General features: G+C 50.6%; 1 protein-coding gene across 1 annotated transcript in view; it reads left to right on the plus strand.

Moving 5' to 3' along the window:
- Positions 1 to 26,041, plus strand: part of LOC122939250 (cytochrome P450 2C44-like) — a 436,988-nt gene that overhangs the window by 351,705 nt on the left and 59,242 nt on the right. The window contains exon 9 of the mRNA XM_044295290.1: positions 23,888 to 24,029. Coding sequence (XP_044151225.1) covers positions 23,888 to 24,029 — 142 coding nt within the window. The remainder of the gene's footprint in view (positions 1 to 23,887; positions 24,030 to 26,041) is intronic.

Raw genomic sequence — 26,041 nt, forward strand, 5'->3', positions numbered from 1 at the left:
ACGAATCCTTCTTGGCCATGTTACAGATAATCCAACCGGATCTGTTTGTGAGATGGGGAAACAGCTCTCATTGTCTGAACATTGTGTTTGTTTAAATGAAGTTAATGACCTTCTGCTCTTTGGTCACAATATGCGGCTGTTTCCTAAGCACAGCTACAGACTGCTCATATATCTCCATATCCATGAGAAGGGTGAGGTTACACACACAGAGCCCGGTGGTCGCGCTGCAGCACGCAATTTACGGGTCGCAATTCACGAACACTGACCGCGGGGCAGCCGCAGCGGATCGCAGACATATTCATTTTAATAGGTCCGTGATCCGCCCGTTCCATAAAAAGATAGGACATGTTCTATCTTTTTTCGTGGAACGGAAGTACAGGACGAAACCCCACGGAAGCTTCCGTAGGGTTCCGTTCTGCACCATTCTGCATCTTCGGATTTGCAGACCAATTTAATTGAATGGGTCTTCATCCGTGATGCGGAATGTCAACGGAACGGCGCCCGTGTTTTGCAGATCAGCAAATCCTCGGTGGCGGAAGGACATGCGCCAAACTGCTATCCGCCTCAATTCAAGCCGCCACTTCATTTACCCAGTGTGCAGTTAGGGAGATATAAAGTCCCTGTCCGTGATTACTGGTCCACATATCGGTGGTTATGAGGACCTTACCACAGATGGCATTGTGCAGTGCACACCTAATTTTGTCCGCCACTTGGTTGTGCAGGGCAGGGATGGCTCGCCTAGAAAAGTAGTGGTGGCTGGGAACAACGTACTGTGGGACAGCCACCGCCACAAGGTGTTTAAAAGTCTCTGTCTCCAGACATAATCACAGCATTTTAAAGGCCAGGAATCTTGAAATGCTGGCATTCAGGGCCAGGGATCGTGGGTGGGTAGGGGGAACTTCCTCTTTCTCTCCAGTGTTTGGGAGATGGAGAGCTGAACACTTCCATGACAGTGTGGAGATGCTTGGTGATGGTGACGGAGTTGGTGGCGTTGCTGCCACATCCTCTGTTTGCGGGGTGGCAGGTGCCACTGTCACTCCAAAAGGGGAGGAAGAGGCCGAGACTGCAGCAGAAGAGGGAACAGGAGGAGCCTGAGATCTTTAGTGGTTTTTGTTGTGTCTACTCCACTGCAGCTCGTGCTTTGCATTTAGATGCCTGGTCATGCAGGTTGTGCTCAGGTTGAGAACGTTTATGCCTCGCTTCAGGCTCTGATTGCACAGCGTGCAAACCACTCGTGTCTTGTCGTCAGCACATTGTCTAAAGAACTGCCACGCCAGGGAACTCCTTGGAGCTGGGTTTAATATGCTTAGTCCCTGGGTGCGGTGGGCAGTAGCAGGCGTACTGTCTATGGGATGGCCGCTCTGCTTTTGCACCCTGCTCCCTCTTTTGCTGTGCGGCTGGTGCTGGGTGACCACCACCTCTTCCTCTGAACTACACAGGTCACTCGCATGACCTTGATTCCATGTGGGGTCTAGGACCTCATCATCCTCCACATCATCTTCCACCCAATCCTCACCCCTGCCCTCCTTGTCAGTCTGCACACTGTGGAAAGCCGCAGCAGTTGGCACCTATGTTTCGTTATCACCAGAGATGTGCTGCGGTGGTCCTCCCATGTTCACATCCTGAAACATAAGTGGTTGGGCATCAATGCACTCAATCTCTTCCACTTCTGGGGCAGGGCTCGGTGGATGGCCCTGGGAAACCCTGATAACAGAGTCATCAAAAAGCAGAAGAGACTGCTGCATGACTTGGGGGTGAGACTGCTTGGCTGATTTGCAAGGAGGTGAGGTGAAAGACTGATGGACATCAGCTGCAGATGTCAACTCTGCGCTTTCAGCAGGGGACTGGGTCACAGAAAATATGTAAGAAACTGGAGGCACTGTCAGCCACCAAATCTACTAACGCCTCTACTTGTTCTGGCCTCATCATTTATACACCAGTATTCGGGCCTACAAAATAATGCTGAAGTTTTTGTCGTCTACGTTCACCTGACGAAAGTGTTTCATTTTGGCTTGTAGCTGGCACAGATCGACCACATCCTATCTCTACAACATGAGCTCCACCAGCAGCACCACGACCAGGGCCATGTCCCTTATTTGATGCTCTCCTTATTCTTTGAGGTCACCCACCAAATGAACAGACGGATTAACTGTATTAATTCCACTGTCATGTAAGCAATGCAGGTGTACCTCACACCAAAAAATAGTATATTTCACCCAACAAACTAACAGACGGATTAACTGTATTTATTTCCCTGTCAGGTATGCAATCACGCTTTACCTCAAACACAAATTAGGTATATTTCATCCATCGAACTAACAGACAGATTCGCTATTATATTTTTGTGTCAGGAGTACAAAGATGGTGGATTGCACCCACAAGAAATCATTAAACAGGAGGTCACCCACAAGCCAGATTCCTAACACTCTCCCTCACTTCAGCTGTTTTCTTTCTGTCCCTGGAATACTCAGAGCTGATAGGCGGTGCTACATGTGATCCAGCTTTTATAGAGGCTGGGTCACATGATGCACCAGCCAATCACAGCCATGCCATTAGTAGACATGGCTGTGATGGCTTCTAGGTGCCTACAACTTAAAAGCTTGTTGATTGGCAGCCTTTAAACAAGCTTTACTAAATGCCTGAACACCGAACTTGAACCCTAACTTTTATGGCAAAGTTTTGAGTACCGGAACGTGCAAAGTGCAAACTTTACAGTTTGGGTTCGCTCAACACTATAACTGAATAATTTGCTCTTCCTCTGATCCGTCAGAACAATAACCCACAAAAAACGGATCCTGTCTGTGGAGCATACGCCTTCACTCGGTCAGCCTTTGCTCAATAATCCATCAGAATTGCTAATGCCCCCCCAAAAAAGGAGTGGATCTAAAACAGAGATGACACGTGAATTAAATATTTGCATGTCTTCTTTGTTTTGTACCCACTCCTGCTTTTGGCTACCAAATCATAAGCCAATTCGGATGGGACCATACAGGCCTTACAGCTACTTCACAGACAGGATCCATTGTGTGTTTCATTTTTCCTTCCTTCTGACAGATCATAAGAAAAGTGAAATAAATGATGATGTCAGCCAGGCCGAAAGCCAATAGTGGACCACTCATGAAGTGGGGAGGGTGGGAACAGCATACGAAGTGCACAGAGTAGACCTATGACATAGTGGTGAGGTAGAACCAGCATGAGGAGACCACAGAGTGGCCCAATGACAGGGTCTGGAGGTGGCAGCAGTATGAGGAGGCCACTGAGTGGCACAATGACCGAGTCTGGAGGTGGCGGCAGCAGCATCTGGAGAAGGCCACCGAGTGGCACAATGACAGAGTATGGAGTTGGCAGCATCAGGAGAAGGCCACTGAGTGGTACAGTGACCGAGAATGGAGTTGGCAGCATCAGGAGAAGGCCACCAAGTGGCACAATGGCCAAGTCTGGAGTTGGCCGCAGCATCAGGAGAAGGCCACCGAGTGGCACAATGACAGAGTAAAGAGTTGGCAGCAGAATAAGGAGGCCACAGAGGGGCACAATGACCGAGTATGGAATTGGCAGCAGTACAAGGAGGCCACTGAGTGGAACAATGACCAAGTATGGAGTTGGCAGCATCAGTAGAAGGTTGCTGAGTGGCACAATGACCAAGTCTGGAGGCGATGGCAGCAGCAGGTGGGTGGCAATACCTGTACTCACTTACGAAGGTGGGTGAATGAAGGAGCACTTGATATCAGATTTGTGTGGCATCAGGCGGGTGGCAGCATCAGAGTAGTAGCTGAGGCAGGTAGCCAGAAGAAACCATACCTTTTTGCCAAGGTTTGGGTGAGGCGGCATGGATGATCTAAGCAGATGCATCAGGCATTGGTGGGTGAAAATCCTGACTGATCCACGCCTGATTCATCTTGACAAAGGTCAGTCTCTCCACATTTTGGGTGGACAGGCAAGTTCTCCTTGGGGTAACTATGGCCCCACTAAACACTCGCTCTGATGCCACACTACTGGCCGGGCAGGACAGCTTTTCCAGGGCAAACTCTGCCAGTTGCGACCACAAATCCAGTTTGGCTGCCCAGTAGTCTAGCAGATCTTCAATGTGAGTTGGCAGGGTGCTGTCCAAGTTTGCCACCACCTGCTGGTTAAGGTCCTGCTCTAGGTCTACCTGCTGTTGCTGGTGAGTAGTTTCTGCAATATGCGGGTGAAGAAAGCTACTCATCAGCGACTGTAGACTCGGGCTGCTGCTGATGGAGCTGGTACTGCTCCTTACACCCTACCCCTCCCCAGCAGCCATGGCAGTTGAACGTGAGCACAGAGTTCCCCCCTGGTCCCACCTTCGAGAAGATGGACGATGGTGCAGATAGGCAGCGGCCAACTGACTACATAGGATTTATCTGTAGCAGTTCAGTTTGTCCTCCCTCTCAGCGGGTGTAAAAAAAGGCCCCCATTATTAACCGGTAGCGAGGGTCCAACAAGGTGGAGAGCCAGAAATCATCCCTCTGCCGAATGGTGACAATTCGGCTTTCACTACACAAGCAAGTGAGCATGCATCGGGCCATTTGTGCAAGTGACTTGGAGGGACTCACTGCCTCCATCTCCACTGCATACTGCCACTGTGTGTCTGGGTCCTCTGTCTCATCTTCCTCATCACCCTGTAGCTCCTCTGGCTGCTCCTGCTCTTCTTGTCCTGTCAGCTGATTAGAAAAACCACCCATTTCTCTACACATAGCCTGTGCTCCAGTGTCCTCCTCCCCCTACTCCTCCTCCTACAGTTCATCCCCCACAGGGCTCATGTGGCCGTGAGATCTCGTCTCCTGTCCCCTGACCAGCTATTGTTACCAGCATCTGTTCCAGGACATGAAGCAATGGAATGACGTTGTTTATCCTGTACTCCTGGTGACTGACAAATAACATGGCATTCTCAAAGGGCCTGAGCAAAAGGCAGGTGTCATGCATAAGCTGCCACTGGCTGACATCAAAGTTACACAGGGGAGTACTCCTACCTGCTTGCATCATCAAGAAATCGTTGATGGCCTTTTTCTGTTCGTATAGTCGGTCCAACATATGGAGGGTGGAATTCCAATGGGTGGAAAAGTTGCATAACAGCCAATTTTGGGGGATGACGTTCTGCACTGCACAGAGGGTGTACAAGTGGCTGAAGTGCATGCAAAGTTTCCTGACCATTTTTAAGATGTCTTGCAGATGGGTGGAAGACTTCAGGAACCGCTTTACAACCAGATTGAACACGTGTGCCTTGCAGGGCACATGGCTCAGCCTTCCTTGACGCAGTGCCGACACCATGTTCTTCCCATTGTCGGTCACTATGGTACTGATTTTAAGTTGTCTGGGAGAAAGCCAGGATTTGATTTCCTGATGCATCACACGGAGCAGTTCCTCCCCTGTGTGATTCCGTTCACCAAGGCAAACCAGGTGCAGAACAGTGTGACACCGCCGAGCCCTGCACATTTGGTATGCAGGAGGTGCACTGTGACTTGTCCCTGCAGTGGAGGCTGAAGACATGTTGGAGGATGAGGGCGCAGAGGCGGACATTGTCTCTGGACCAGGACCAACAGCGTGAGAACGTGGAGGTAGAAGTGGCATAACCTGGCCAAGTTGGTGTTGTGGCTGTGCAGGAACCACATTCACCAGTGGGCCATAAAGCACATGTATTGTCCCTGACCATAGTAATAGCTCCACACATTGGCACTGCGGTGCACTTTGGCAGACAATGACAAGCTCAAGGACTGGGCCACCTTCTGTTCTACATACATGTGCAGGGCTGGTACTGCCTTTTTGGCAAAGAAATGACAGCTTGGGACTCTCCACCTAAGCTCGGCACAAGCCATCAGTTCTCTGAAAGGTGCAGATTCCACCACTTGGAAAGGGAGGGACTGCAGCACCAGCAACTTGGCTTGGAGCACATTCAGCATCTGCACTGTTGGATTAATGCACGCATACTGCTGTCTCTTGGCAATTGCTTCGTTGATTGATTGCTGAGGATATGACTGACGAGGAGGAGCAGGAGCATCAGGACCAGCAGATGATGGGAAGGACAGACAGCTCCCTTCAGCTAAGGTGGTGGAGCCTTGACTGCCTTAAATCGGGTGCATGCCATTGGGTGATGCAGTGGTGGCTGCAGCAGGCTGGACCACCACATTGGAGCCAAGGTTCTCCCAGGCCACTTTATGGTGACGCTGCATATGTTGACGTAGGGTCGAGGTGCCAACATTGGCACCCTTGCCACGCTTTATCTAATGCCCACAGATTCTACAAATGGCCATGTTGACCTCCTCTGGCAGCTTAACAAAAAGCTGCCATACTGCCGAGTAGGTGTCACGTCCCTCCCAGTGGCTGAGGGACAGACAGCAGAGGGTTGTAGTCGATGGAGTATATTCAGACCATGGTATTGTTACCAGTGGGGTACCTCAGGGATCTGTTCTGGGACCCATATTGTTTAATATCTTTATCAGCAAAATTGCAGAAGGCCTCAATGGTAAGGTGTGTCTTTTTGCTGATGACACAAAGATTTGTAACAGGGTTGATGATGATAGAAACTTTTAAATACATAAAGTGGATCAACAAGGAAAAAGAGGAGAGAATATTTAAAAGAAGAAAAACTGCTACAAGAGGACATAGTTTTAAATTAGAGGGGCAAAGGTTTAAAAGTAATATCAGGAAGTATTACTTTACTGAGAGAGTAGTGGATGCATGGAATAGCCTTCCTGCAGACGTGGTAGCTGCAAATACAGTGGAGGAGTTTAAGCATGCATGGGATAGGCATAAGGCCATCCTTCATATAAGATAGGGCCGGGGCTATCCATAGTATTCAGTATATTGGGCAGACTAGATGGGCAAATGGTTCTTATCTGCCAACACATTCTATGTTTCTATAACAGAGGTGAAAAGATTCTGAGAGATTGGCTGCACGTGAGGGTATCTGACATTCTCTTTGATTCTCACCTTGCAGTGTTGTCGTTTAGTGATGACCACACCTCTTGGCAGGTGCAGCTCATGGTCATTACTGATGCTATTTAGTTCTGACTAGTGATGAGCGCGAAAATTAGAATCGTGAATTTTAATTGTGAATATCGCCACTTCAAGAATTTGCGATATTTAGAATATAGTGCTATATATTTGTATTTGCGAATAGTGTTGGTTGCGAATATTCTAAATGCGAATTTATCATGAATTTATCGTGAATATCGGCACTTAGCGACATCCTAAGCAACCAATAGGAAAGTTGCCTACCCCTTAGTGTTGATCCTGAATCTTCTAATCGCAAATTTTAATCGAGAACATATTGCATTGCCGATTTTCGCAATCATGTAAATAATGACTGGAGATCATGAATTCTCAAATTTATGGCGAATATTCGGCAAAAAGTTTGCAAAATATCACAAATTCAAATATTGCCTATGCCGCATCACTTGTTCTGACCCACACTGCTTACCATGCGGCTGATATTTCCTGCTTGGTGTTGGTTGAGCTGGTGTGTTGCTCCTGTTGATCTCATGCTCCTCCATACTTCTTTAAGATAAGTGCATTTTGTTGTTCGCTTATGTGTTTTGTAGTCAAGGCCTCACAGAGACGCTGGTTCCTTCATCGGGGAAGGAACCAGTAGTCTCATTCTGCCACCGTGCCTAGGGCTTCAAGGGTCTCCAGGGCTTAGGTTACGGTGTATGAGTTTTTACACCTTCAGGGTCTACTCATACTGGCAGGAGTCAGGGAGAGGTCTAGGGATTCCTAGGAGGTCACCATCCCTCTTCCTTAGCTTTGAGGCCAAGACTCTGGTCTATTTCCTTCTGTGTGTATTCTGGTGTTATCCCCTCCCCATTTGTCACGACCATGGTCATGGCCGTGACTCCTGTGTCCGCATGCTGTTGCCTGCGGTCTGGTGTTGTTGTTCAGCCACAGGTGAGGGCCGCTAGTATGTTGCCTCACTTGTGGTTGCCGCTGGCAACATGTGGTTGTTTTGCAGTTTGGCAGCCTGAGCTGGTGCTGGGCAGCTTGCTGCAATGTGCATGCGGTTGCACCTGGCAACCTGCCTTTATATGTGTGCACATTCCCTGTTTGGTGTGCACTGGGTTTGAGTTGTGTGCACCTCCCCTTTAAGTTGATGTCTTCCCTTCCCTGATGTTGGAAGGGTTAACTTCCTTCCTAGTGTGTGTGCACTGGGTGTGTCTGATTGTGTGTGTGACTACATGGGCTATAAATCCTCAGTTAAGACCTGATGTCTGAGGGGTACTCCAGCCTTGTAGTAAGCTGGAGGCACTCTCCTGGTCCCATATACCATCTGCCAGTGAGGGCCACCCTTGTGGTCATAAATTGTGATACTATATGTTTATGTGATGTTAAGTTTATGTCTATGTGGTGTCTGTTATTATTGCAGCTATGGTTCTGGGTCCCTGTGTGTTTATGTGTGCTGTGTCCTTTTATGTTTGTGTGTGGACAGCCAGCACTTGTGTCCAGGGATCCAGTCAGTGTGTCTGTGGCAGGTAACATAGTAACATAGTACATAAGGCCGAAAAAATACATTTGTCCATCCAGTTCGGCCTGTTATCCTGCAAGTTGATCCAGAGGAAGTAAAAAAAAAAAAAACCCTGTGAGGCAGAAGCCAATTTTCTCCACTTTAGGGGAATAAAAAATTCCTTCCCGACTCCAATCAGGCATCAGAATAACTCCCTGGATCAACGACCCCTCTCTAGTAGCTATAGCCTGTAATATTATTAAGCTCCAGAAATACATCCAGGCCCCTCCTGAATTCCTTTAGTGTACTCACCATCACCACCTCCTCAGGCAGAGAGCTCCATAGTCTCACTGCTCTTACCGTAAAGAATCCTCTTCTATGTTTGTGTACAAACCTTCTTTCCTCCAGACGCAGAGGATGTCCCCTCGTCACAGTCACAGTCCTGGGGATAAATAGCTGATGGGATAGATCTCTGTACTGACCCCTGATATATTTATACATATTAATTAGATCTCCTCTCAGTCGTCTTTTTTCTAAAGTGAATAACCCTAATGTTGATAATCTTTCAGGGTACTGTAGTTGCCCCATTCCAGTTATTACTTTAGATGCCCTCCTCTGGACCCTCTCCAGCTCTGCTATGTCTGCCTTGTTTACAGGAGCCCAGAACTGTACACAGTCCTCCATGTGTGGTCTGACTAGCGATGTGTAAAGTGGTAGGACTATGTTCTTATCACAGGAATCTATGCCCCTTCTGATGCAACCCATTATCTTATTGGCCTTGGCAGCAGCTGCCTGACACTGGTTTCTACAGCTTAGTTTGCTGTTTATTAAAATTCCTAGATCCTTTTCCATGTCAGTGTTACCCAGTGTTTTACCATTTAGTATGTACGGGTGACTTGCATTTTTCCTTCCCATGTGCATAACTTTACATTTATCAGTGTTAAACCTCATCTGCCACTTATCTGCCCAAGCCTCCAATCTATCCAGATCCATCTGTAGCAGCATACTGTCCTCTGTAGTGTATATATATACAGTATACTGTCCTCTGTAGTGTATATATACAGTATACTGTCCTCTGTAGTATATATACAGTATACTGTCCTCTGTAGTATATATACAGTATACTGTCCTCTGTAGTATATATATACAGTACACTGTCCTCTGTAGTATATATATACAGTATACTGCCCTCTGTAGTATATATACAGTATACTGTCCTCTGTAGTATATATACAGTATACTGTCCTCTACCATGTAAATTACTTTACACAGTTTAGTGTCATCTGCGAAGATTGATACTTTACTATGCAAGCCTTCTACAAGATCATTAATAAATATATTGAAGAGAATAGGGCCCAATACTGACCCCTGAGGTACCCCACTAGTGACAGTGACCCCTCCAGTACTGACCCCTGAGGTACCCCACTAGTGACAGTGACCCCTCCAGTACTGACCCCTGAGGTACCCCACTAGTGACAGTGACCCAATCTGAGTGTGTACCACTAATAACCACCCTCTGTTTTCTATCACTCAGCCAGTTACTTACCCACTTACAGACGTTTTCTCCCAGTCCGAGCATTCTCATTTTATATACTAACCTTTTATGTGGTACAGTGTCAAATGCTTTGGAGAAGTCCAGATACACGACATCCATTGATTCGCCGCTGTCAAGTCTAGTACTTACCTCCTCATAGAAACTGATTAAATTAGTGTGCCATGACCGATCCCTCACGAAGCCATGCTGATATGGCGTTATTTGCTTATTTCCGTTGAGATGCTCTAATATAGCATCTCTCAGAAAACCTTCAAACAGTTTACCCACAACAGATGTTACACTTACCGGCCTATAGTTTCCAGGCTCTGTTTTTGGCCCCTTTTTGAATATTGGCACCACATATGCCATGCGCCAATCCTGTGGGACATTCCCTGTCAGTATAGAGTCTGCAAATATCAGAAATAAGTGTCTGGCTATGACATTACTTAATTCCTTTAGGATACGGGGGTGTATGTCATCTGGTCCTGGCGATTTGTCTATTTTAATCTTTTTAAGTCGCTGATGTACTTCTTCCTAGGTAGAGGTGGAAGTCTTTCACTCTCCTGCCATATCCATAGTCTGTTTATGGCTACATCCCATTGCAGCTCGGACAGTTTTAGACTCCTCTTTCTCCGCATCCAGGAGGAACAGGTGGTCTACCCAGCTCCTAGTTCAGGGATCGGCGGAGGGAGAGTAGGGATCCGAGGTTCCTGAGCATGGGCCCTCCTACCTTCAAGGTTGGCTCATGCAGCTAGGAGTTAGGGTCAGATTAGGGATGCGTTAGGAGGTGACCTGCTCCCTAATTCTGTCGTCCTGGCCGAGCAGCCACTAACATCTCATGGCATCACACGGCTGAGGGTTTTCCCCATCCTCAGCCGTGACACCATTACGTGTGACAGTAGGTGATTTTACCCCCAACACTCCGGACTGACTGAATGCTACCACCGCTGCTTCCGTGAACCCCTGCACCACTACTTTCTGGGCAGGTAGGCTCTTGTGAAACGGGTGGTCTACTCCCACTGCTGCCACCCTGCTGACTCTCGGCCATGCTAACGACTTGATTGGCTCCGCTGCTGCCTCACGGGCAAGCTGCCACCCACTTCTTCCGATGATGATGAAGCCCCTAATTCACCCAGCTCCCAAGTGCGATCAGCTTCATCATCATCATTGAGTAGTGTCTGCACGTCACTGATTTCCTCCTCAATAGTCTCTGTGTCAGGAGCCTGACCGCTCGCAACACCAGCTCCCACGCCACTCTCCTCATCACTACTTGCCCGCCTAGCGGAGGAGGCGGCAGATTTCTCCTCCACATCTTGGCTGGCCAGTAGCTTCTGACTGTCCTCTAGTAGCTCGTCCTCACTGTATAGTGGAGCTGAGCCCACAGCATATAATACTTGTCTGACTGAGGGAACAGAAAAGCAGAACAGGACAGAGACAGGTTGAGGACAGGTGAGGGCACAGGGCCCGCTCCTGGGCCATGCCAACTAAGGGTTGTGTCTGAAAAACCCACCGACTCTTAGCTGGGGGTGTCTTATGTCACTTGGGACAAAGCGGATGACCGAGTCAACTATTCAAGAACCGCTGGGTTGCTGGTCAATACACGACTGCTAGATGACACCAGGAGCTCAGGCCTCTTACTGGGACTCCTGCTGCCACAAAAATAAGCTCTTTTTTGCCACTTATACACACCACAAACAGTGGCATTGCTAGAGCTGGTGTCACCTGGTGTGGTAGATAATGGTGTAACCCCCCCCAAGCCCCCCCCCCCCCCATTCCCCAATGGGGGCTATGGGGGTGCTACTGCCATAGGGGGACATCTGTTAGTTCAGCAGACCCCCCCAAAGCTTAGAGCCCCAGAACCCCCTTTCCCCCCTGTTGGCAGCAGCTCACCTAGGTCAGGTGCACCCCACTTTCGCTGGCTGGCTGACCGAGACACCAAATGCTGTTCAATTTCTTCTGGTGACCGCATCTTCGTGTGGTCATCATGTTCTGACCTGTGTGGACAGTAAACAGACTGCTGACGTGGGCGGATGGCTAAGCAGACAGATCACCTACGGGGGGGTTGGGTGTGCTAGCAGACAGATCGCCCATGTGGAGGGGGTGCTAACAATCCTAACAGTCAGATCGCTTACCGGGCAGTGGCGGATCCAGAGCCTGGTCTCGGTTCTGTCCGCCGCCACAAAACAATGGTGCTTATAGAATAGACTACACACTGTAGAGGTATACTGTATATTGTGTGGCACAGTGTAGACTATATGTGTATAACAAACCTATTTCATATGAAAACTTACAATTACTTGGCTTGGCCATTGGGGATCTCAGACACCACTTCACCACTTTGGCCGGGGGCTCGGTGGAGCTGATGTTGTGTTTTATCCTAATAAGAAAGATTTCATAATAAGGGAAAGAGGGATAGCAGAGCAGGGAGAGGCTGGTGCTGCTACTAGGGGCTTATACCATGGGGGAGTAATAAAGCCCACCATAATGCCCCCCCCCCCCCCCCCCCCCAGTAGAAATAATTCTCCTTATAATGTGACAGTGCAAAAAATACCCCCTTGTAATGTCCCCAGTTGAGCTAATGTCCCCATAGTGCCCCCATAATGTGCCTCCTCTCCCCCCTTCCCCATAGTACCCACCATAATGTATCCCAGTGTAGCGGTCAGAGGAGGGAGAGACCGCAAATCAGGATTCAAGTACAGTACAGCAGACAAGGAGATTGAAGATAAACCGGCTTTATTCAAGAACAAGATGCAACTGCCGGAAAATCGTATTAACAGTATAAACAGGTTTACACAGAATACTTGAACAAGAGCTAGAATAAATGCATTCTACAGCAAACACATCAGAGTCCAGGCTACACTCAGCTAATATACTTCTATTTAGCCCTGCTACCCAGAGGACGCTTTTACAGCGCACTGACTAAGTCCCTGACTCTATAACCTATTACAGATAAGCACCGGTGCCGCTCACAGTTCTGCAGATTCTCCTTGATCCCATAAGAAGCAGTCTGGCTCCAGGTCCGGTCGCTTGCTTGTCTGTCTTTCTCTTTCTGGTTACAGCAGAAGCAGATCTTCTTCAGCTCTGGCAGGAAGGATCTGGCTTGTACTGGTCTCTGACACATGGTCCCACTCCTCTGGAACATATGGTACAGTCTCTTTCTCTGGGTCACAGCTGCAGCACTTCAGTTCAGAGTCTATCTTGGCCTGTCTCCAGCACAGCCAGCTTCTCAGGACTCCATCAGTCAGGGTCCATGTCTCATCACTAGCCTTTACTTGGCTCCTAACATGGCAACCATCCTCTCACAGCTCTCAGGGCACGCCCACTTCTAGCCAGGACTCAAACCCCGGGAATATCTGGCTCCTCCTACCTCTCGTGTATCTCAGAAACAGTTCAGCTTCCTTTTTCTCAGACCCACAGTGGCCTCTAGTGGCTGAAATAAGTCATTACAGTCTATGTAGCACAATATCGCAGATATCTGTGAAAAACAGTATTCTAGGGGCTGACACTTACATGCCCCCCCACTTTAAAGGTGGCCGTCCTCGGCCTCGCTATATAGTCCATGCAAAAGGAATAAGTAGTACAACTTCTAAATGCAGCCCCACCTTGTCCACAATGCATACAGGTAGACCCAAGGAACTGATCGGCAGTGTACCTGTTTGGTGGAACCCCTGCCGTAGACCTACTTGATCTCCGGAGGTCTTGACTATCCGTTACGACATTACTTTCTCCACTGGGAGCTGTTAACCTGGGTTCTTCCTCATTGCGAGTCGGTAGTTGTTCTGTAGCAGGAGCCTCATCACCTGCGGCCTGGGGACCTTCCGCAGCGTCAGGAACTGTCCACCAGCCTTCACATTCGTTTCCATTGGAGATAAGAAGAGGAGGTGTTCTCTGAATAGGTGCGGAATCTTCAGACTGGCATGGCCGTACCTCCCAACACTCGCTCAACTCACCTCTGGGACGTTCCTCTCGTGGAGTTACCACAGATTGGTGTGCTGGGACTCTCTTCCGGGTCCCACAGAATCGGATCCGCCATTGAAATGCTCTCTGGGTAGGTTTGTACGGAGTGGCTCGCTTCCAATAATCCAGCGGTTCTGGGTGTCCAGGCGGCTCACTCCAACACTCTCTGGCGAAATGTCCTATATTTCCACACCGCCAACACTGTGCAACACTGTGCCCTTCGACTGCCCCCTCTCCGCCTGCGTGCTGTAGGTGCCCCTAGAACTTGGTGGGGAGGCAACTTTAGGTGAGGACGTTCTGGATTAGGAACCTGCAGGGTCGCCTGATAGGCTTGTTGTTGGGCCGGACAGGCTGCCTCAGGGAGATAGCACGACTCCATCCGTTTTTCCAGGTGCGTCAACTTTTCGTGCATAGCACTCAGAGCGCTCTGTAAGTCTTGTACCACTCTGACTAGGACCTCTTCGCTCTTTGTAACCCCCAGGGGTGTGACGGTCTGGGTCCGTATCACTCCGGATGCATAACTTTCCTCTTTACTCCGTGCTACAGCCTCTGCCAATATTTGCCAAAAGGTTAGGGCAGGGTCCACCCTGACTCGTTCCCGCAGGGCCTGTCTCAGAAGAGTGCTGTAGAGTCCCAGAATGAGAGTGACGGAATGAGGCGCAGCCATAATGGAGTGCGGCTTGACTTAGGGGGAAGACCGCAGGATGGGAAAGGGTTAAGGATAATCATGGCTAGGGGTCGGTTTAAGGGAGGAAGAGGAGGGTCGACAGATTCGCGGGCAGTATATAGATGTGGGTATAGGAGGGGCTTAGGCAGTCTTAGGAAAAGCAAGCGCGTTTTTAGGATGTCTTCGCTGGAGGAGTTGATGGCTGCGGTTAGGGCTGCGGTGCAGGTGCACGGTGCTGCGCGTCTGCAGGAGTCTGTGCTCGCTGCCCTGAACCCCCCTCCTGTGTCGGATGTAGCTGTGCGGCCTGCCCGGGCTAGGCGGTCGGTCCCTCCGGAGCGCCTGAGCCCCGAGCCTACACCGCGTGTGCGCCGGCGGGTCCGGAGTCCTTCAAGGCACCCTCCACTGCGGTCTGTGAGGGCTGATGCGGTCCCCAGGCGCAGCGGGAGGAATGCGGCGCGATGCGGTCGGCTGGCGGGGGAGGGACGGTCCGGTCCGGGTTCCGCCTCCCGGTCTCTAAGGGTGAGTGAGAGGAGGAGTGCGGCTGACTTACCTGCTGTCGGCGGGGACGGAACGGCTGGGTCTGCGGCTGGCCTGGGCCTTGAGGGTGTCGGCGGGGACGTGTCGCAGGCGCCGCGGTCGGGGTCCTCTGACCGGCGGCTTCATCGCGGAGGGAGCGTGGCTCGGAGTCCTTCTGCTGCTGTGGTGAGGAGTGCGGCGCGACCTCTAGTGGTGGGTCGGCGTCATGGCACCTTGCCCAGGACTGTTGAGGGGACAGCGCCCTCTGGTGGTGGCCGGGGTACTGCGGCTCACAGTTTCCCTGCTGTGGAGCTTGGAAGTCTGGATTTGGCATTGGAGAGGGATCTGCGGCCGGGTGCGGGGGCCTCTGCTGCGACGGGCGTTGAGGATGTCCGGTTCCTGCGCGCTGAGTCCGAGGGGGAGTCGTCGCCGCTGGAGGACGGTGAAGTGGACCCGGGAGACGGATCTGCGGCTGGCGGTCTGTCCGGCTCCTCCGGGGGAGACGCTGAGCCATCCAGGAGTGACGTCCCGTCGGTGGTGCCAGGAGGAACGCTTGCGGCTGCCGGTGGTTCTTTCCGGGGACGGCCAGGTGAGAGATCTTCGTGTCCGGTTCCTGTTGGGGGTGATGTAGTGCATGCTGGGGGGGGTTCTGAGGTGTTAGTGCGGGATGTGTTGTCTGGTATGCTTGCGTTGCTGTCTCGGTTGGGTCCGGGTTCTGCTGGGTCGCCGGCGGCGGTGTGGTCTTCTGCTCCGGAGGTGGCGCTGGTTCCAGGGGCGGCGCGGGGTGTGTCGGGAGCGGGTGACGTGGGCGCAGGGGCTGGTGTGGTGGCCTCGGGTTCCGGAGTGGCGGCTGGGCCTAGGGGCGATGTGGGCGACGGTGTTAGGTTGGCGGATGCTGCGAAAGGCGAGATTTACGTGTGTTTTGAGGGGCCGCTGGGGGCTCATTTGAAGCAGGAGGTCAGGGAGAAGATATGGAGGGATGAATATGTGGAGATTTTTTCCTTGCTTCCGTTGGAGAAATTTAACTTGGACAGGGGTAAGCCGGATGAGAGTAAGAAGGAGGAGGAGGAAAGGAGGCGGTATCGGTTGATTCCGCGGACTTTTCAGAATTGGCTGCAGGCCTTTGCGATTTTGGCTGGCGTGGTGGGGGAAAAGGCGCCTGAGCACTGCTCGGCTCTTTTTTGCTATATGGATGCGGTGGGGGAGGCTCATCGGACGTATGGGGGTGTGGCGTGGCTGCGGTATGACGAGCAGTTCCGGCAGCGGAAGGCGGTCAGGCCCAGCATTCGTTGGGACCATAAGGATATTGGTCTCTGGATGCGGTTGATGGCGGCGCCCCGGGGGGGGTCTCAGCCCTTTCGTGGAGCGGCCGGGGGTGCCTCGGCTGCGGAGCCTCCAGGGGGGGCTAGAAAGGGTTGTTGTTGGCAGTTCAACGAGGGACATTGCCGGTTTTTGTCCGACTGCAGGTATAAGCATGAGTGCTCCGGTTGCGGCGGGGCCCATAGCCTGTCTCGGTGCTTCCGGCGGGGGAAGGGTATGGGATCCGAGATTGTGCAGAAAAGGGGTGATGCCGGTGAGGGTGGGAGAGATGGAGCCGTATTTAAGGACGTACCCAAATAGGGAGGCGGCTCGGTTGTTGTTGGAAGGGTTTACTGTGGGATTTGTTATTCCTTGTGGTTTGGTCGGGGCTCAGGTTGCGCCCCGGAATTTGTCTTCGGCTTTGCGTTTTCCTGCAGTGGTAGGGGAGAAGATTGGGAAGGAGGTTGCGGCCGGTAGGGTTGTTGGCCCCTTTGCGGAGTCTCCTTTGCCGGATTTGTGGGTTTCTCCTTTGGGTTTGGTCCCTAAGAAGGAGCCCAATAAATTCAGGCTCATTCACCACTTGTCTTTTCCGGTGGGTGGGTCGGTGAACGATGGGATAGCGGAGGAGTTGTGCTCGGTGTCATACACGTCTTTTGACGAGGCGGTGCGTTGGGTGCGGCGTTTTGGGCACGGCGCTCTGCTTGCTAAAACTGATATCGAGGCGGCTTTTCGGTTGCTGCCCATTCACCCGGATAGTTTCCATCTGCTTGGTTTTTGGTGGGATGGTTGTTTTTATGTGGATTGTTGTTTGCCCATGGGGTGTTCGATCTCGTGCTCTTTGTTTGAGTCGTTTAGTTGTTTTCTTGAGTGGGTGGTGAAGCAGGAGGCGGGGTGGAGCTCTGTTTTGCACTACCTGGATGATTTCTTGTTTTTGGGCCCGGCCGGGTCCAGGGTATGTGCTGTCTTGCTGCATACTATGGAGCGGGTGGCGGCGCGTTTTGGCGTGCCGTTGGCCGTGGATAAGACGGAAGGCCCGTCCACTGTCATTAAGTTTTTGGGGATTGAGATCGATAGTTTGGCTATGGAATGTCGTCTGCCTGGCGACAAGGTGTTGGATCTGTTGCAGGAGGTGGCATTTTTGAGGCGGGCTAGGAAGGTTCAGCTCAAGCGGGTTCAGTCGGTTTTGGGTAAGTTGAATTTTGCCTGTCGCATTTTGCCGATGGGGCGGGTTTTTTGCCGTCGTTTGGCTCTGGCGACTGCGGGTGTTACTGTGCCTTTTCATTATTTGCGGTTGCCGGGGACTGTGAAGGATGATCTGGCGGTATGGGAGTCTTTTTTGATGACTTACAATGGCAGGTCTGTGTGGATGGATGCGGGGGTTAGTAATGTGGATTTGGACTTGTTTTCGGATGCGTCTGGTTCGTGTGGTTACAGTGTTTTTTGCAGGGGGCAGTGGAGTGCAGAGGCGTGGCCGGTGGAGTGGGAACGGGCTGGTTTTCTTTCCAATTTGGTGTTGTTGGAGCTTTTTCCGATTGTTCTGGCTACTGAATTGTGGGGGGACTGGCTTAGGAATCGGCGGGTGCGCTTTTACTGCGACAATATGGGTGTTGTTCAGGCGATTAACAGTCAGTCCGCCAACTCGCCGCCGGTGTTGAATCTGCTGCGGCATCTGGTGTTACGGGGGTTGCAGTTGAATGCCTGTTTTGTTGCAGTTCATGTTCCGGGTGTTGATAACTCACTTGCTGATTCCCTTTCTCGATTTCAGTGGGAGCGTTTTCGAGGTCTGGCGCCGGGTGCCGAGGTCCGAGGGTTGCCCTGTCCCCAGTGGCTCTGGAGCGTGGCCTTGGGGTTTCAGCGGACTTGATTAGGAGGTCGATTAGTAGCGGTACGTGGGCGGCTTACTCTTCTGTGTGGTCGTTGTGGGAGGCTTTGATGGAGCAGGTGGGTGGTTGTAGCTCGTTGGAGGATTTTAGGGCATTGTTGGTGTTCTGGGTGGGCACGTGTTATGCTGATGGTCTGTCCTTTTCGGTGGCGTCGAAGAGGGTGGCGGCGGTGGCGTTTTGGTTGCGGTTGCGGGGCATCGCTGATGTGTCTCTGTGTTTTATGGTGCGGCAGGCTTTGAAGGGTTATCGTCGGGGACGGGTGCGGAGGGACACCCGTAGGCCGGTGTCCTTGGCGGTGTTGCAAATGCTGTGGACTGCGGCGGGGTCGATTTGTGAGTCGGAGTTCGAGGTGTGTCAGTTTAGGGCGGCGTTTACGTTGGCCTTTTTTGGGGCTTTTCGCATATCGGAATTGGTGGCGGCTAGTGGCAGGGGCGACGGGGGTTTGTTGTGGGAAGACGTGGTAGAGGTGGATGGTGTTTTGCGGTGTTATGTTCGCAGGTCTAAGACGGATCAGGAGGGTAAAGGGGTGGTGTTGTGGCTGAGGCCGATGGTGGGGTCCTTGCTTTGTCCTGTGCGGTGTGTAAGGGATTTCTTGGCGGTTAGGCCCGGTGGCTTGGGGACGTTGTTGGTTCATCGGGATGGTTCGCGGTTGTCGCGTTTTCAGTTTGTCGCTGTTTTTCGGAAGTGTTTGGCGGCCGCAGGTTTACCTGCTATGGAGTATGCCTCTCACTCGTTTCGGATTGGGGCTGCGACCGAGGCGGCCAGGTGGGGCCTGGGGGAGGAGGTTATTCGGCGTATTGGGCGCTGGGAGTCTGATTGTTTTCGTTCTTATATTCGGCCTCATCTGTTGTGAGGGGTGTGGGGATGATGTGGGTTGTTTGGTTGGTGGTTGTGGTTAATTGTGTTTGTTTTATTGCAGGGTCGGCGCCTTGTTTGGCTTGGATTTTCGGGCACTCGTATGTTCATTGGGGGGCCTTGCGAGCGGATGTCCGGAGGAATGGACGTCAATTGGGCTTCTCGGCGGATGTGCTGCAGATTAGGTGGATTGGTTTGCGGGGGCTTCTGTGGGGGCGGGTTTTGCCCGAGTTTCATTTGAATGTGCAGTTGGATCGGCCTCCGGATATTTTGGTTTTGCACGTTGGTGGGAATGATTTGGGGGGTACGTCGTTCGCGTGACGTCATTCGGGATATTAAGCTGGATGTGTTGCGGCTGTTGGCGGATTTTCCGGATGTTTTGTTGGTATGGTCTGAGGTGGTGGCGAGGAGTAGCTGGCGGTTTGCTAGGTCGGTGGAGCGTATTAATAAGGCTCGGGCAAAACTGAATAAGGAGGTTGGACGGTTTGTGCGCCGGCAAGGTGGTGCGTCATAGGGAATTGGAGGCGGCGTCGCCTCAGTTCTTGAGAGCGGATGGAGTGCACCTTAATGATGTTGGAATGGACATGTGGGCGTTGGGCATTCAGGAGGGTCTGGAGACGGCCCTGAGTGTGTGGCAGGACGCCCACAGGTGAGGTGTCACCTGTGGTCTTCTGTGGCTGAGTTATATGGGATCCTGGGGAGCAATACAATGGTTAAGAGATGCGGGACATGTTGGAGCCTGCATCTCATGTGGTTTGGCAATGCTGAGGATGGGGCTCCTGTTTGGGCTAAAAGGCCTACAGGAGGAGTTGCGTGGATACTTCAAGGATTTGGTGCTCTTGGGTCGGTGAGTGCGGCCAGGGGTAAGCTTTAAGTATATGGTGAGACGGTTGAGGAAGATGACGCTTGTTTGGGTTGCCCTCCAGGATCCTTGTTATGGTGCAGCGGGTCATGACGTTGAAGGTTGTGTTAAAGTGTCTGTTGTTATTATTGTGATTATTATCATTGTATATGAATAATAAAGTTCGGCCGTCATGGTCATTTTCTCCAAAGAAAGAAGGTGTCGGTGTGGTTATTGTAAGGTAAAGGTTTGTAGGAACAGACGGAGGAAGTTCTTCCATCCTATTAAGTCATGAGAGCGACGGAATGAGGCGCAGCCATAATGGAGTGCGGCTTGACTTAGGGGGAAGACCGCAGGATGGGAAAGGGTTAAGGATAATCATGGCTAGGGGTCGGTTTAAGGGAGGAAGAGGAGGGTCGACAGATTCGCGGGCAGTATATAGATGTGGGTATAGGAGGGGCTTAGGCAGTCTTAGGAAAAGCAAGCGCGTTTCCCACCCTCCCGCCCTCTTTTTTAGCTGGGTTCCTTGGATTGTGTTTACTGTGGGGCTGAGTTATATGGGATCCTGGGGAGCAATACAATGGTTAAGAGATGCGGGACATGTTGGAGCCTGCATCTCATGTGGTTTGGCAATGCTGAGGATGGGGCTCCTGTTTGGGCTAAAAGGCCTACAGGAGGAGTTGCGTGGATACTTCAAGGATTTGGTGCTCTTGGGTCGGTGAGTGCGGCCAGGGGTAAGCTTGAAGTATATGGTGAGACGGTTGAGGAAGATGACGCTTGTTTGGGTTGCCCTCCAGGATCCTTGTTATGGTGCAGCGGGTCATGACGTTGAAGGTTGTGTTAAAGTGTCTGTTGTTATTATTGTGATTATTATCATTGTATATGAATAATAAAGTTCGGCCGTCATGGTCATTTTCTCCAAAGAAAGAAGGTGTCGGTGTGGTTATTGTAAGGTAAAGGTTTGTAGGAACAGACGGAGGAAGTTCTTCCATCCTATTAAGTCATGAATTGTTCCCACAGTATCCGGTCTACGGGCCCCAGGCCGGTTACTCCGCCTGCCTCTTTTTTCTGTATCTCGGCCAATATTCCCTGTAACACTATCGCATATTGTGAGACTCCTTCCTCTTCTCGCTGAACCCAGTAAAAGAACGTTGCCCGGAGGTGCCCCGCACTAGTCGTCTCACCGTATATTTCTTCTAGAAATTGCACAATATCTTCCAATGTCCTACGTGTGGTTTCTGGTTGTAGGAAAACAGTTTTCCGGGCCTCACCCTCTAAGGCGCCAAACGCGTTTTCCACCTGGAGTTCTGGGCCGTCATTGTAAATCCTAGCAGCGCTTGGTAACCTTATCACCCAGTCCGACAGTGACATATTTTGGCCATCAAATTTGGGTAGCAAGTAAAACAACATGCCCATAGGGAGGGCCCTGGCAGGGGTTCCACCATTGTCTGAGGTGCTCACATTAGCATTATGCACATTGCCTTCAGCCGCCTCCATCTCTGTGACTGTACCCTGCTCGCAGCGCCACTTGTAGCAGTCAGAGGAGGGAAAGACCGCAAAGCAGGATTCAAGTACAGTACAGCAGACAAGGAGACTGAAGATAAACCGGCTTTATTAAAGAACAAGATGTAACTGCCGGAAAATCAGATTAACAGTATAAACAGGTTTACACAGAATACTTGAACAAGAGCTAGAATAAATGCGTTCTGCAGCAAACACATCAGAGTCCAGGCTACACTCAGCTAATATACTCCTATCTAGCCCTGCTACCCAGGGGACGCTTCTACAGCGCACTGACTAAGTCCCTGACTCTATAACCTATCACAGATAAGCACCGGTGCCACTCACAGTTCTGCAGATTCTACTTGATCCAATAAGATGCAGTCTGGCTCCAGGTCCGGTCGCTTGCTTGTCTGTCTTTCTCTCTCTGGTTACAGCAGATGCAGATCTTCTTCAGCTCTGGCAGGAAGGATCTGGCTTGTACTGGTCTCTGACACATGGTCCCACTCCTCTGGAACACACGGTACAGTCTCTTTCTCTGGGTCACAGCTGCAGCCCTTCAGTTCAGAGTCTATATTGGCCTATCTCCATCACAGCCAGCTTCTCAGGACTCCATCAGTCAGGGTCCATGTCCCATCACTAGCCTTTACTTGGCTCCTAACATGGCAACCATCCTCTCACAGCTCTCAGGGCCCTCCCACCTCTAGACAGGACTCAAACCCTGGGAATTTTTGGCTCCTCCTACCTCTTGTGTATCTCAGAAACAGTTCAGCTTCCTCTTTCTCAGAGCCACAGTGGGCTCTAGTGGCTGAAATAAGTCATTACAGTCTATGTAGCCCAATATTGCAGATATCTGTGAAAAACAGTATTCTAGGGGCAGACTCTTATACCAGAATAAAATGCTACTGTACAGAGCCCCCATATAAAATGCCCCTTCTTTGTGGCCTCAGTAGATGCCCCTATAGTGCCCACCAATAATGTGCCAGTAAGAAGTGCCCCCAATAATGTGCCAGTAAAATGTGCCCCCATAGATGCCCCCAATCATGTGTCAGTAACAAGACCACCCCTCCATCATGTGCCGGTAAAAAGAGCTCCCCTCATCATGTACCAGTAATAAGAGCACCCCCGATCATGTGCCAGTAATAAGAGCCTCAGCCCCCCCATCATGTGCCAGTAATAGGAGCCTCAGCACCCCCATCATGTGCCAGCAACAAGAGCCCCCCCATCATGTGCCAGTAACAAGAGCCCCCTTTATGTGCCAGTAAATGTATTGAACATATAAAAAAAATATATGTCCCGCGATGTATGGCTCAGGCAGCGCGATGACGTCATCGCGCCGCCTGCACGAGCCTCTGATAGGCAGCCGGTCTAGTGCCAGCAGACTAACAGAGGAACAGGGAAGGAACACGCCTCTCCCTCCCCTGCCCTGCAGCAGCATCTATCTGTATCGCTGTCCTGAGGATGGCAATACAGATGACTATGGAGATGAATGAGTTCTTCCACAATGGAAGCGCTCATCTCCCAGTGCCCTGCCGCCGCTGCCATCAGTCTGGTGTCACCCGATGCGGCCCGCACCCGCTGCACCCCCCTCGCAACACCAATGGCCACAAAAGGCTTTAGAACATATAACTGCACCACTGAATAGCAAATAATATATATTTTTTTGCCTCTAATACACGCCAAAAAGGGCTGCAATTTTTTCACTTCACCACACAACGGTTAATAAGCCCTTTTTTCCCCACTAATACAAGCCAAAAAATGCTTTAGAACATATAACTGCACCGCACAAGGGCAAATATGACGTAGAAATATTTCCTTGTAATAACCCCTGTTAATGGCGGTATCACACAGCACTTGTACCCCAATAACAAGAACGGTTTGCTAGAATTACAGAGCTGTATAATGGCAGTATGGATCCGCAGTCAGTGCAGCAAGGTGTAATAGGATTGTTCCTATTCCCCAGGCTGTAACCTCCCCTACTGAACCCTGTTCTACATAAATACTGTGGAATGATTTCTAGCACTGTCCCTAGCGCCTGCTGACGCCTCTCCCTGCACTAAGTACACTGGCTGAATCCAAGTTTGCTGAGGCTATTTATTGGGCTGTGACATCACAGGGCTGATTGGCTGCATGCATGGCATTGTGGGTGATCCCTCATTACCAGAGTTCCTTGCTCCATGTCCTAACACGTGCAGCAGCCATTTTAGGAAAAAAATTCGTTACCACGAAGCGTGAGGAAATTCGGAATTGGTGCAAATAGAATTTTTCCTGAAATTCAGATTGAATTTAACTTTCTATAGTATAATAGATATTGAATTCATCTACTCTACAATCCTCACAACCAAGACACATTTATATAACACATGTCCTTTGCTATTATCAGGGAGCGACCGTGATTCCCTTCCTCTCATCCGTCCTGACCGACCCATCTCAGTGGGAGACTCCGGAAGTATTCAACCCCGGGCATTTCTTGGATGAGGATGGGCAGTTCCGCAACAAGCCGGCCTTCATGCCTTTCTCAGCAGGTAAGTGACTGAAGACACTAAGATTTAGATAGAAGCAAAGAGAAACAGAGCGAACATCTGGGATGAGTGCTTTAGAGATGCAGAAGCTTTGGAGACATGAAGGTCTCCCCCTCATGCATTGTACGTGGTTTTTTAATATATTTATTAAAGGGACACTGTCGCCTGGATTATACTTACTGAGCTAATAACTTCACCACATCAGTCTCCACCATTTACATTAAAATATACTAGTAATACTGCCCTGTGTCTATTATTTGGTCTGTAAAATTGGTTTTATTAATATGCAAAGTACTTCAATAAGGAGCCCAAGGGGACGTCCCTCCGGCAGTTGGAGCCCAGCCGCACCCATTACTTTGGAGTCCCCACTGCTAATTTATTCACTGCTCATCACAACGTAATATTTGTGTAGTGCCCGTTTGTGCAGCTGGCGCATGAGCAGTGAGTTCTGTGAGGCCGATGCCAGGACACTGCGCGGGCGCTGACATGTGTATGTATGACGCATGCATGGGATTACGGGCGCTGCACAAGCATTACGGTACGTCACCGGATCTCTGGAAAATGCCTTTGCCCTGCATAATTAAGCGCAGGGCAAAGTATTGGAGCTGGGGTTGCCACCTTTTCAAAAAGCCAAACCCGAACAGAAGGTGGGCGAAGTCAGCGCTGCCCTGGGCTAGCATCGCATCACTCCCAGTTGATCGCTGTGCCCGGGTCTGAGAAAAGCTTGTATCCGGATAAGAGAAACAGGATTACAAACACAGACTGTCTGGGTCATTCCTGTACGGGTGGCAACCCTAATTGGAGCATGAACTTCTCTGATGCTCATATCAGCTCTGAACCCAAACAACTAGTGTTGGTTGAGCATGCTCGGCCAAACACCACGTGTGCTCGATTGCAATGCTCGAGTCTCCTCCCCGCATGTTTGTTGGCTGCCAGTGGTACTGGCACTCACTGTAATGCCATAGCCAAGCTGGTGAAACCTATATAGCACCCAATGAGACGTTCGGCTCAGTCTTAGTCAGGGAGAGCTGCAGCACAACGGACAGATAGTGTAGGGACAGGAATTGGTTTGATTTTTAGGCAGGGTTTACAGGTGAAAGGTGTTAGAGACCCAAAAGTCCTTTTAAGGACTATTGCTTTATCTGGCTGCCATATATATTATTAGCGCAACCTGCGCTAAATTGCGTGTAATTGTTTGGCCACTGCTGACGGTGACACAACCTCTGCTACATCTGTTGTGTTACATTTGTGCAGTGAAATTCAGTGCAATTGTTTGGCCGCTGGTGGCAGCGCCATTACCTGCACTACATCTCCTGTATTAAGTTTTAGCATCCTAAAAATCTGTGACATTAATTGTAAATTTTTTCATAGCCGCTGGTGACAGCAACATTACCTGCGCTACATCTCCTGTATAACATTTGCACATCCAAAATATCAGTACATTTTTTTTTTTAATTTGCGCATACACTTACAAAACCTGCGCTACTGTACGCGTGACATACTTTCAATCATAAATACAATTTAATATGCAGAAGGCGAGCAGTAAGGGACGGGGAAGTGGCCGTGCTGCTGATGGTGCACGCAGAGGCCGTGCCCATGGGCGCGGTGAAAATGTGCCTGCTGCCAGAGCACAAGAAACACACTCATCCACGATACCTAGCTTCATGTCCCAGTTTGCAAGGCGGTGCAGGACACCACTCTCGACGTCACACCAGTGTGACCAGGTGGTCGGTTGGATAATGCTTCCAGTCCGTTAAGCACCGGACTCAGTCCAGTCTCAGTAGCCAAGAGTCTGGTCCACAGAATCCTCACCCTGATACTCCTTCCTCCCACCATGGAGAGTCTTGGCAAACAAGTGATCCCACACTCGGATATTCAGAGAAGCTGTTTTCATTGCCATTCCTTGATTTAGGCCTCTCGCCAAGCACGCTTGAAGAGGGACATGAGGAGATCTTGTGCACTGATTCACAAACTCTTGAGCATCCACAGTCAGAAGAAGATAACGGTTGGGAACG

The sequence above is a fragment of the Bufo gargarizans genome, chromosome 5 (assembly GCF_014858855.1).
Source record: "Bufo gargarizans isolate SCDJY-AF-19 chromosome 5, ASM1485885v1, whole genome shotgun sequence".
In the NCBI taxonomy this organism is placed as follows: domain Eukaryota; kingdom Metazoa; phylum Chordata; class Amphibia; order Anura; family Bufonidae; genus Bufo; species Bufo gargarizans.